At 42.1% G+C, this 12,255-nt stretch overlaps 1 protein-coding gene across 1 annotated transcript in view; it reads left to right on the forward strand.

Moving 5' to 3' along the window:
• TUT7 (terminal uridylyl transferase 7) overlaps positions 1 to 12,255 on the forward strand; it is a 148,215-nt gene that overhangs the window by 73,068 nt on the left and 62,892 nt on the right. The window contains 5 exon segments of the mRNA XM_073633387.1: positions 678 to 794; positions 3,470 to 3,647; positions 5,964 to 6,052; positions 7,810 to 7,825; positions 7,828 to 7,860. Of these exon segments, the coding sequence (XP_073489488.1) occupies positions 678 to 794; positions 3,470 to 3,647; positions 5,964 to 6,052; positions 7,810 to 7,825; positions 7,828 to 7,860 (433 nt within the window).

Consider the following 12,255-nt stretch of genomic DNA (forward strand, 5'->3'; position numbering starts at 1 on the left):
TTGTGTCTTCACACATTACAAGTCAAAGCACAAATCAGACTGGAACTTATTTTATTCTATTGATTTGAATATTTGGAAGTGCACAGTAATATAATGCCTTTGGTGATAAGCATTCATCATGGCTAACAATTTTTCATTTACCATTAGCCGTATGGGATGGATGTGGATTTCCGGGATCTGGCAGTTGTTCTGGCTGATATAAATGAAATTGTCTAGTGTCTTGATGTCTCCTCCACTGTTTGAGTGGGGCTTGTAGTGGGGATTTCTTAAAGTTAATTTGAATCTGTGAGCATATGAATTTGTATGTATGGAATCTTTTAACCTTTTTGGGTATGTCCACCAAATGTGAAATTCTGTGCCTCTTTGCCCACATCCCCCTACAGCACTTAGGAGAGACTCCAAAGTTTCTTGCGGGTACTTCAGTAACATCTTGTATTTCACTTCATTGATAGGAGTATTTATGCATGTCGCTAATAAGTTAAGTGACAATATATGCCAATCGCCAAGATCCATTTTCTAGTGTCCTGTTTTCTGACACTGCTCCTAAAATTATGAATGCAGCAGTCTGGTTCTTAATTTGTATCTAGTGAGCGACTTGGTCCATTACTCTGGTATGCACTAACATTTACTGTGTGTGGCTTGGAATAAGAAATTGAGCAGATACTTTTGTCTTTCAGCGACCTCGAAAGTATCCCACAGCGATTTATTGTTGTAAACTTTGTGATGCCCTTATTGATTCTGTCGCTTCTGCACACAAACACATAAAAGAGAAGAGGCACAAGAGGAATTTGAAGGTAAGCAAGTTTTACTTTTTCTTTTTCTACAGTTCTACGCCACTGAACAGCCTTCAATAAGGTAATATGATCACAATTGTATGCATGGGTACTGCAATGTATACATTGGAACAGAAACCTCTGTTCTGAGGGAGAATGGCGAGAATTGCTGCCCACTTTGTGCATCACTAGTGTGTACTGGGTGATGAGTTGCTTGTACCGCTCTCACCAACTGGGAAATCCCAGGAAGGATTTCATGTACGAGGATGCAGCTTCTGGAGGAAAGAATCTGCTGTACCACAGAATGAGAACACGTGCTTGGGATATGGTAGCTGAATTTTTTTTTTTTTTTTTTATGCTCTAGAACAGTATTTAAATTGTCCACCATAACACTTAAATTCTTACCCTGCAATCATTAATGTGTGTTAAGTTTAGCCGTATGTTTCAAAATGCAAAACATTCCAGTTATTCTACTTTTATTTTGTAGTATCCAGTGCTGTCACGTTAATTCAGTTCTACTTCCTTTTGAGTCTAAAAGCAGCCAGTGGGTGTGGTTACTGAAAGGTAGTGACATAACTTCCGGGGGGGGGGGGGGGGGGAGACACTGTTCCTGTGTAGCCAGTGGGTGTATACAGAATAGGAGGAGCTAATTGCCCTAGTGGAAATGGAGCCTTAAACTATTACATGTAATGAGCAATAGAAAGCAATCTGTATTGCTGCTCCTTTTTGTACATTTTTGTTTTCATATTTCTTCCCCTGCTCCCACCGCCGTTCACAGCAGCTGGGCGTGTGCCACACCATGCACTCGGTGCCATCAGTACTATGCAGAAACAACCACGTGTTTGTACACTGTAGAAAATCTGCAGCATGTTGCATTGTAATCTATCTTACAGCTTCTAACATACTTCCAGAGTCTGTCTGTGTGAAGGATGGGGTTGAGCAGGTCTAGGCATGCCTGTCTAAGAACAACTGACAAACTTTTCAGGAAGTGAAAGACAGCTTGGCAAATTCAGATAAAGGGACATAGCGTTTTGGGTGAAGAACAGGAAGAAGCTGATTGTCTGGCGTCAATAGGACTTTCTAAGCTAAACAATCAGCTAGCCAGAAAATGAATAATATCAAAGATAAAGATATTTAACATACTGTTAATAGGAAAAACATTTTTGACTGGACTTCCACTTTAAAATTTAATGGAGGTACAGCTAGTAAAATTTTCTTCCAGCAGAGATCTGAATCGCATGTTTAAATGTTAGTGGCACCTCGGCGCATTGTCAAATGCCACACGTTTTTTAAGAGTGCCAAAAACGTGTGGTGCAATTTAAGAGGTCAGGGACTTTTTTTCTGTGGGTTTTTTTTGCATGCAAGACAGCTCATTGAAATGAATGGGTTGCATAAAAGCAGGTCGCAATGATTTAAACCTAGCCTCAGATCTTTCACATCACAATCGCGTTATTACAACTGTGTTCTAGTCTCAGATCTTGCACATCACAGCCCCCTTCACATAATTTCCTTCCCCTTCACATCAAGCTTACCCCTTTACATCACTGACCCCCTTCATATTGGTGTCTTAAACCCCCCTCCTCCTTCACATGCCTGTTCTCACCCCCACTTAAATTCCTGTCCTCAGCCCCCCTTCACATCACCCCCCCGCCTCCCCAAATCCTTGACAACAGTGACTCTTCCCAGTCTTGCCTTACACAGGGTGGAGGGCGGGAGGCCCAGCAGATCTAGAGCTGACAGGAGGTGGGACAGTTCTGGATGGAGGCCTGGAGCTGCACAATATTTCCTGGTAATCCGCTTGTGATTGGTTGCTAGGATGCAGGGTGGTCCTAGCAACCTATCACCTGCTGATGAACGTAAAATGTTAACTCAGCAGCTCCCTGCCTCTATCTGTAACTGTTCTGCCTCCGCTGTCTGCTCCTGTAAGGATGATCGCAGTGACTCTGGAGGAGCAAGCTTCTAAATGGTGGGACTGTGGTGCTCTGGATGGGACAGTGACTCGGTCAGGATGCAGACCGTGGTCTGCCATTTAGGCCTAATGCACACTAGATGTTAAAGTGTTATAAAAACGCCAGTAGCTTTGCAGTGAGTTTTTCAGTTTTTCAACATTTTTGCAATTGCGTTTTTAGCATTTTTCTATGTTGGTGTTTTTTGTTTTTTGTTTTTTTTGTTAATAGATCAAAAATGTTAAACGCTGGTGAGGTGCGTTTTTGACCGTTTATCTGCGTTTATCAACTTTTTTTGACGTTTGTTTTTACAGCTGAAAAACTCCTCTCAGAACCCACTAGTTTTGGGGTTTTTTTACAGCCAAAAAAAGCCCCAGCCAAAAACAGTTAATGGTAAATGGACACATAGGATTACATAATGGAGTTTGACTGTAGAAAAAAATATATTTATATATTTTTAAATTTTTTTTTAGACACTAGAATTCTAGGTTGGGAAATTTGGGATTTGGGTATTATGGCGTGTTTTTTGTGTGGACTTAACAGAAAACAAACTCCTTTTATGCACTCTCAGAAGTCCCAGTCGGACTTTAGGGTATCCCTTTGCTTTAAACTGAGTCCAATGCAGATAACGTAAAGCTAAAATATCTTTTTATTCCTAGATTTGACTATTTATAACCTTTTACATAAGACAAGTCATAACTTGTCTGAAGTATTTCAAAACATTGTTTGTTTTTTTTTTTTTTTTTTTAGGAAAAAAAGGAAGAGGAATTACTGACCACTCTGCCGCCACCAATTGACTCGCAACTGCAAGCAATTGGGATAGCAATTAGTAAAGTGGTTCAGGAGCATGGTTTGGATGAAGAAGACTTGGTAGAAAGGCTATCCACTGTGTCTGCAATGGAAGCACTTATTCAGGAGAATCTTCCAGGTTTGTTTCAAATTTGCTTGCATGTATAATAAAAATATAATAAATTGTGTGTGTGTGTATATGTGTGTGTGTATAATATATATATATGTATATACAGTGGCTTGCAAAAGTATTCGGCCCCCTTGAACTTTTCAACCTTTTGCCACATTTCAGGCTTCAAACATAAAGATATAAAATTTTTATTTTTTGTGAAGAATCACCAACAAGTGGGACACAATTGTGAAGTGGAACGAAATCTTTTGGATTTTTGAAACTTTAACTAATAAAAAAATGAAAAGTGGGGCGTGCAAAATTATTCGGCCCCCTTGCGTTAATACTTTGTAGAGCCACCTTTTTCTGCGATTACAGCTGCAAGTCGCTTGGGGTATGTCTCTATCAGTTTTGCACATCGAGAGACTGAAATTCTTGCCCATTCTTCCTTGCAAAACAGCTCGAGCTCAGTGAGGTTGGATGGAGAGCGTTTGTGAACAGCAGTTTTCAGCTCTTTCCACAGATTCTCGATTGGATTCAGGTCTGGACTTTGACTTGGCCATTCTAACACCTGGATACGTTTATTTGTGAACCATTCCTTTGTAGATTTTGCTGTATGTTTGGGATCATTGTCTTGTTGGAAGATAAATCTCCGTCCCAGTTTCAGGTCTTTTGCAGACTCCAACAGGTTTTCATCCAGAATGGTCCTGTATTTGGCTGCATCCATCTTCCCCTCAATTTTAACCATCTTCCCTGTCCCTGCTGAAGAAAAGCAGGCCCAAACCATGATGCTGCCACCACCATGTTTGACAGTGGGGATGGTGTGTTGAGTGTGATGAGCTGTGTTGCTTTTACGCCAAACATATCGTTTTGCATTGTGGCCAAAAAGTTCGATTTTGGTTTCATTGGACCAGAGCACCTTCTTCCACATGTTTGGTGTGTCTCCCGGGTGGCTTGTGGCAAACTTTAGACGAGACTTTTTATGGATATCTTTGAGAAATGGCTTTCTTCTTGCCACTCTTCCATAAAGGCCAGATTTGTGCAGTGTACGACTGATTGTTGTCCTATGGACAGACTCTCCCACCTCAGCTGTAGTTCTCTGCAGTTCATCCAGAGTGATCATAGGCCTCTTGACTGCATCTCTGATCAGTCTTCTCCTTGTCTGAGCTGAAAGTTTAGAGGGACAGCCAGGTCTTGGTAGATTTGCAGTGGTCTGATACTCCTTCCATTTCAAAATGATCGCTTGCACAGTGCTCCTTGGGATGTTTAAAGCTTGGGAAATCTTTTTGTATCCAAATCCGGCTTTAAACTTCTTCAACAGTATTAAGGACCTGCCTGGTGTGTTCCTTGGTCTTCATGATGCTCTCTGCGCTTTCAACAGAACCCTGAGACTATCACAGAGCAGGTGCATTTATACAGAGACTTGATTACACACAGGTGGATTCTATTTATCACCATCAGTCATTTAGGACAACATTGGATCATTCAGAGATCCTCGCTGAACTTCTGGAGTGAGTTTGCTGCACTGAAAGTAAAGGGGCCGAATAATTTTGCACGCACCACTTTTCAGTTTTTTAATTGCTAAAAAAGTTTAAAATATCCAATAGATTTCGTTCCACTTCACAATTGTGTCCCACTTGTTGGTGAGTCTTCACAAAAAATTAAAATTTTATATCTTTGTTTGAAGCCTGAAATGTGGCAAAAGGTTGAAAAGTTCAAGGGGGCCGAATACTTTCGCAAGCCACTGTGTGTGTGTGTATGTATGTGTGTGTGTGTATGTATGTATGTATAATGTGTGTATGTATATATTTCGTATTTATCGACACGCACCCCAAGTTTAGGAGGGAATTTTAAGGAAAAAACTTTTAGGAGTAAAGTTTAAGGAAGAAAAACTTACATTAAAATGCCCATCAATGCAGCGTTATCGGTGTCCATTGCAGCCTTGTCAGTGCAGCTTTGCCCCAGTGCAGTGCTCAGTCACGCCCTATGATAGACATAACACAGGTCCAGTGGCGGGACTGGGCGTGACTGTGAGCGGCGCAGAGAAAAGCCGAGGACACTGGGGTATGTCTATCTCGGCTCCGACGAGTCCCTGCAGTCTCAGCGCCATATTTGAATTTACACACGGCTGTGTATGTCGGCGGCGATCGCTCCGATCACACAAAATTGGCGGGGATCGGCCTATAACACGCACCCACGATTTTCCCCTGATTTTCAGGGGAAAAAAGTGCGTGTTATATGCCGATTAAATACGGTATTTGTGTGTGTATGTATATATGTTAAAAAATAAAATATAAATTTAATATATGTCAATATTCTTGCTGTTTTACACTTTTACGTTCACAGGCTGTTCTCTTAGGCTATATGGATCCTCCTGCAGCAGAATGGGATTCAAAAATTCAGATCTGAACATAGATATTCAGTTTCCTGCCAGTGTAAGTAACCTTTCAGATTGATATCACTTCGAATTACTGTTGTACACTTGCCTTTCTGAGATTTTTTGATTGAAATAACTGACTTCTGAAGGTTGCAAATCTCTACGCTTAATGCACTTGGGGCTCTCTGGGTTTGGCATTCAAGAATCCTGCATTTTATGGCTAGCATAAACTAAGGCCATAACTAAAGTACATTTGCCAGTCTGCTCTAGATCTTATTGAGAAATGATCATGGCATAAATATTAATTCTCAAGCAAGGAAATTGTGCTAATTTATTCACACTGCAGTCTCCTCCCTCCTCCACTGCCAGAATAAGGCTGTTTTTTTTTTTTTTTATTTTCCCTGTAAAAGTGTGGCCCCGCCCCTCCTTGCACGTGCTCTGTCCTCCCTTTTGGCTCCTGGGATATGCAAGTTCCACATCCCAGGAGGCATAGTTTCATTCAGAAAGGAGGTGTGTGTGTGTGGGGGGGGGGGGGTGCCTAGCACCGCATCATCAGGAGGCTCACCAACTGAACCAGGAAGAGCTGGTGGGCCTCTTGATGTCACAATCAACATGCTGGGTCGGGCCCAATAAGTTGCAGAATAGAAGAGGATCTCAGCGAGTCATAGCTGGATAATCTGGGTTGGTGAGTATCAGAAATATGGCACCTGGTAAGTTTGGGGGGGGGGGGGGGGGAGCTGGCCGAAGGTCGGCTTTAGATTTAAAAACCCTTTCACCAACTTTTAAAAAAATAAATAAAACAATTCGGTAAAAGCACAGAGCTTTTGAATGAGATGGAGAGAAGGGGGGGAGATGATTGGGTGGATTACTCTGCGAGGTGTTGTAGCCATCTAGTGGAATATACCCTAGGCTGCTGTGGCTGATCCTTAATTCATCTGTGCCAGATCGACTGCCTATAATATAGAGGTCTGATCTTTCTGGTAATGTTTTACACACAGGTGGTGGAGCACTTTGCAAGATTTTCCATGGTTGGCACTTTTCACGACATCAGACTTGGGACAGCCTGTGAATTTTTAACCTTTTTTTTTTTTATATGCCTTGATGGCTTTCATGATTTTTTTTGTTTTATGTATAGTATGACTGATTTAATGCGAGCTCTGAACACATTAAAGGAGAAGTCCAGCCTCCACTAATTTGGCTGAGCTTCTCCTAAGGGTCACAGGCGTGTAATTCGTTTTTGCACTGCTGTGACCCGTTTTCAACAGAGAGCGGTCTAAAGTCCACTCTCTGCTGACCTCACCAAGATCAGTCCAGGCACCGCGTCATCCCAACTTCGGAAGTCTGGATCCACTAGGTGCCTGGACTGATGGCAGTCTCAGCGGGCTGCTGAAACGGCTGTTCCCCGCCCTTCCACAGCTTAGCGCTCCAACGAGCATGGAGGAGCAGAGAGGAGACATGCTGACTGTCAGCAGCTCTCAGAGAGAGAACCATCGGTGGTGTTTGGTGGCTTGGTTCTCAGTGCAGAGATGCCAGGTGACAGCTGCAGCATTGGTTTGATGCTGCATCCACCTAGGTAAGTATGACTCTCAAAAAAACAAACCTTCTCTTTTAAAGCCACATGAATGGTAATAGACATACTGGCTGAATCACTGGGTGAATAAAGGTAAGAGGGGAGGCTTGGTGACAATGCATAGTTAAACATTTATTTACGTAAAGTTGGTAATCATATACGAGAGTGCATTACTTTAAGCTCCTTTGCAAACCTTAACACTTATATTTATTTATTTATTTATTTTTTTTTTTATTATTTTATAGATGAATCAGCCAGATGTCCTCTATTAGTTCAAGATAGCCTGAAGCAAAGTGGTAAGTCTTCAGGGTCCAGAGTATTCAGTTTTAACTATTTGGCAGCCTAGGGATTATGCGTTTCATCTCGTTCTGCCTGACCCCCTTGCTGTGCTATTCTGACAGGACTCAAGTCTCTTTTCTCGCCAAGACCCGTTGGACAGACTCCTGTACACACTGACCAAAAGTCTGCCAGTTCAGCAGGATTTTCGGACAATGTGTACCCAGCGTTAATGAGCCAAGACGTACAATAATGGGTGGAATTGAAGGAAATGACCTATAGATTTTGAGACCAAGGAGAGAGAGAGAGAGGGTTTCCAATAAGGAAGTGACTGCTGTTGGCTTCAAAATGGTGACCTCAAACGGGAGGAAACAGGAACAGAGCTGGAGGCAATTTTCTGCACACACTAAGGCTGGCTGGCTGGCCGGCCATACATTATACAATTTTCTTCTAAAATTTTCCTTTAGATTTACCAAAGCCATATAATCTAAAACCATATGTCCGACCTAAACCCTTCCAATTTGTATGCAATCAGACTGGCCCTTGTACTACATAGTTTAAGGTAAATCTAAAGGAAATGGAATAAAAAAAATTCTATAATGTATGGCCATCTTAATTTTGACTAATTTTGATAGTATAACGTGGAATGCATGTGCTTTTTTTAAAGAAAGTTAATTGTTATCAAACTGTTATGGGTAGTGTTCTGCTTTAAGTCAGAACTCCTGATCTACAGTGGGGGAAATAATTATTTGATCACCTGCAGATGTCGTAAGTTTGCCCACTTACAAAGAAATGAAGGGTCTATAAATTATATCATATATTTTAAATGATAGAGACAGAATATCAACAAAAAACACAATAGAAATGTTATAAATTTGAGTTGCAGTTGAGCAAGTAAAATAAGTATTTGATCCCCCAAGCAAAACATGATTTTGTACTTGGAGAAACCTTTGTTGGCAAGCAGAAAAAGAAAAATCCCTTATGTGGTGGACTTTTAAGGCACGGTAACTTTATAAGAAGATTTTGGTAGAGTTTTAATGATTTCAAAAGTATTAGAAAAATGTATAGAAAACAAAAAATGGAATGTTTAAACACATCTAAAACATATGCACCGTCATAAACAATGTAATGCAATAGTCTATACTTCTTGCATCTGCTGCGTTTCAGAGTACTAAGTTGTCTCCTTCAGGGGTATTTAACAGGAAGAAACCATGTTTCTAGAATAAAACAATAAATTGGGTACATAGTGTTGACATTGATATCTAGTGATATACATTATTATTAAAGTGCAATGTTGATAAACACTTACATGTGTTGTGACGGTATAGTTAACGTCCCAGTAGTTGTCTTGTTGGCAAGCAGAGCAAGACGTTTCTTGTAGTGGATTACCATGTTTGTGCACGGATTTTGGTCCACTCTTCACAGATCTTCTCTAAATCCTTCAGGCTTCTTATCTGTCACCTGGCAACTTGAAGTTTCAGCTCCCTCCATAAATTTTCTGTATGATTAAGGTCTGGAGACTGGCTAGGCCACTCCATGATCTTAATGTGCTTCTTCCTCAGCCACTTCTTTGATGCCTTGGTGGCATTATTTGGGTCTTTGTCAAGCTGGAAGACCTATCCACGACCCATCTTTAGGGTTCTGGCTGAAGTAATAAGGTTCTTTTACAATACATGGCCCCTTCCATTGGCCCCTCAATGCGGCAAAGTCGGCCTGTAACTTTAGCAGAGAAACCGCCCCAAAGCATGTTTCCACCTCCATGCTTGACTGTTGGTGGCTGTTGGTGTTCTTAGGGTCATAGTCAGCATTTTTCTTCAAACGCGGCAAGTTGTGTTAATGTGTTTAACCCCCCCGCAAAAAAATACTGTTCCTTTTTAAAGCCTGTTGCACAGTTTGTGCTGTCTCATTTGGCCCCCTGTATCACCTGGCTGATCCTGCCAGTTTCTGCGCAACCCTTTGTAAACTGTCCACGGTATACAACCCAAAGTATGGAATCGCCACTCTTGAAAAATGTTATAACAAAAAATTATTAGACATGCCTCAAAACTATTTTCATTTAACATTCCAACCTTCTGGCTTTGAGAAACCACTGAAAAACAAATAAAGAAAGCTGTAGTCGCAACTGTTTTTGCAGAGGAAAAAAATATGGAATCACTCCAATTCTGAGGAAAATATTATGGAATCACCATGTACTTTGCAGATCTAAAACCTTTTCATCCTGAAAAATGTAGTCCTCACCAAACATCCTTTCAAATGATGGTAAAAGAAAAGTGTCAAATCTCAATATAAACTTGTGCATTTATTGAAGATTTAATGACTGTCATCTCCCCCATACGTTTACCTGACATGTAACCCGTATCATCAATGATTGTGGTGATTTGAATGTTTTCTTCAGTCGTTTTCATACATTTCATTGGAACGGCACCAAACAAAAGTTCCAGCATCATCGCCCAGCCCAATGCAGATTGGTAATTCACTGAATACAGTAAGGAGAAAAAGGATTCCCCTGCTGATTTTGTACATTTTGCCCACTGACAAATGATCAGTGTATAATTTTAATGGTAGGTTTATTATAACAGTGAGACAGGATAGCAACAAAAAATCCAGAAAAACTCATTTTAAAAATTATAAATTGATTTGCATTTTAATGCGTGAAATAAGTATTTTAACCCTTCACAAAAACATGACTTGGTGGCAAGACCCTTGTTGGCAAGACCCTTGTTGGCAATCGGAGGTCAGACAGTTCTTATAGTTGGCCACAAGGTTTGCACACATCTCAGGAGGGATTGTCCCACGGCTCTTTGCAGATCCTCTCCAAGTCATTAAGGTTTTGAGGCTAAAGTTTGGTAACTGGAACATACAGCTCGCTCCACATATTTTCTATGGGATTAAGGTAGGCTTGCACTTATACTGATAGCAGTATCGGTGCTGATACGAAGCATTTTTAAGGGTATCGGTACTCGTGGAAATGAACCAATGCCTTCTAGTTAGGTTTTTCACCTGTCAGCGGGATTTCCCCGCTAACAGCTGAAATGTAAAGAAATGAATGTCAGTAATTTATTGATAAGGAGCGGGGCCGTTGCGTCCTTGATTGACAACCATGTCAGCTGTCCATGAGATTCCCCTCCCTGCCTCCTCCTCCCCTTCCACTAGCTGTCACTAAGCCTGGACTGGCGGGGCCGCATGTCCTCTGCAGCGCTGGGTGTTCTGACAGGCAGGGTCATATCTACTGAGGCAAACAAGGCATTTGCCTTGTTGGGTGGTGCTGACCAGTTATGTTGCTACAGGAGGGCAAGGGGGGACGGACTCAGCGGAGGTGAATGGATGTCATTGAAAGTGTTCAGCTGCCTATTGAGCCTCCAAGTCACGTTCATGTATAGCGGATCCCCCTCCCTCCTCTCTCCAGCCATCTCTCAGGGACTCCACTCACCCCATCTATGGAGAATGGACATGGTGGACTCTGCTTCCTAAATTGCTCAGCACCACCCAACCATAACAGCTCTCCCTATTCACATGTGTTTGTGTGTGACATGCTGTGCAGTGCCGGCTCCTTTCTGATGATTTGTATGTTGCTCGGACTGCAGTGTGGGCTGACATCCGTCGGTGTGCACTGTAAGGCTCTGCAAGCTGGAGGGACAGCAGGGATGTGATTATGAAGTGCAGCCCAGAGTACACAACATTCCTCTATTCTGCCTCTGTGTCTGTAGATCCCTTCATAGGAATGCAAGTCACGGGAACAAGTTTGGGTTACTGGGGTGAGTCTACAGGTAACATGAAGGCTGTGCTGTGTGCAGTCACACCTCCACCTAACGTCTGCCTTAGGGATAGGCAAATGAAGGGTTATCTGTCATCATCCAATCTGTGTTAAGGTCCTGAATGGGGATATGAAATGATTCATCTGTACACCATACTGATAATCCTCTGATAGCTGTGCTGGGATCCTCACTGATTGAGGGCTCTGACTATTTCCTATGTAAATATGTCATTATACTATGCGCCATGTCCACAGTCTCTGACAAACTGCAATCCCCCACCCTGCCCTCACTTACCCTCTTTTGGACCTTAAGCACTTTCTGGCCGTCATAATGTCCTGGTCTCAGTGGTGATATTTGAATGATGCAGATATATTTTTTTTTTTTGCGCTGGCGATTCCCTTCACCATAAGAATGATCATAGCCGCTTGATCGTTCTTATAGGCAGTGGGAGGGGACGACCTCCCCCCCCACTGCTCTCCGGTGCTTCTCCGGGATCGCCAATACAATCGGCGACCCAGAGAAACCATCCACCGCCGGTGGAAGTTGGCCATAGAGATTTTCGAGGGACAGATGGTCCCTGGCACTCTCTGAGGCCCGGGCTCGACGTTATGACCATGCCAGTGTAAGTAAAACAATGCAGTAGACTAGGCAGTAAAGCAT

Source organism: Aquarana catesbeiana, linkage group LG01, assembly GCF_042186555.1.
Source record: "Aquarana catesbeiana isolate 2022-GZ linkage group LG01, ASM4218655v1, whole genome shotgun sequence".
Classification (NCBI taxonomy): Eukaryota; Metazoa; Chordata; class Amphibia; order Anura; family Ranidae; genus Aquarana; species Aquarana catesbeiana.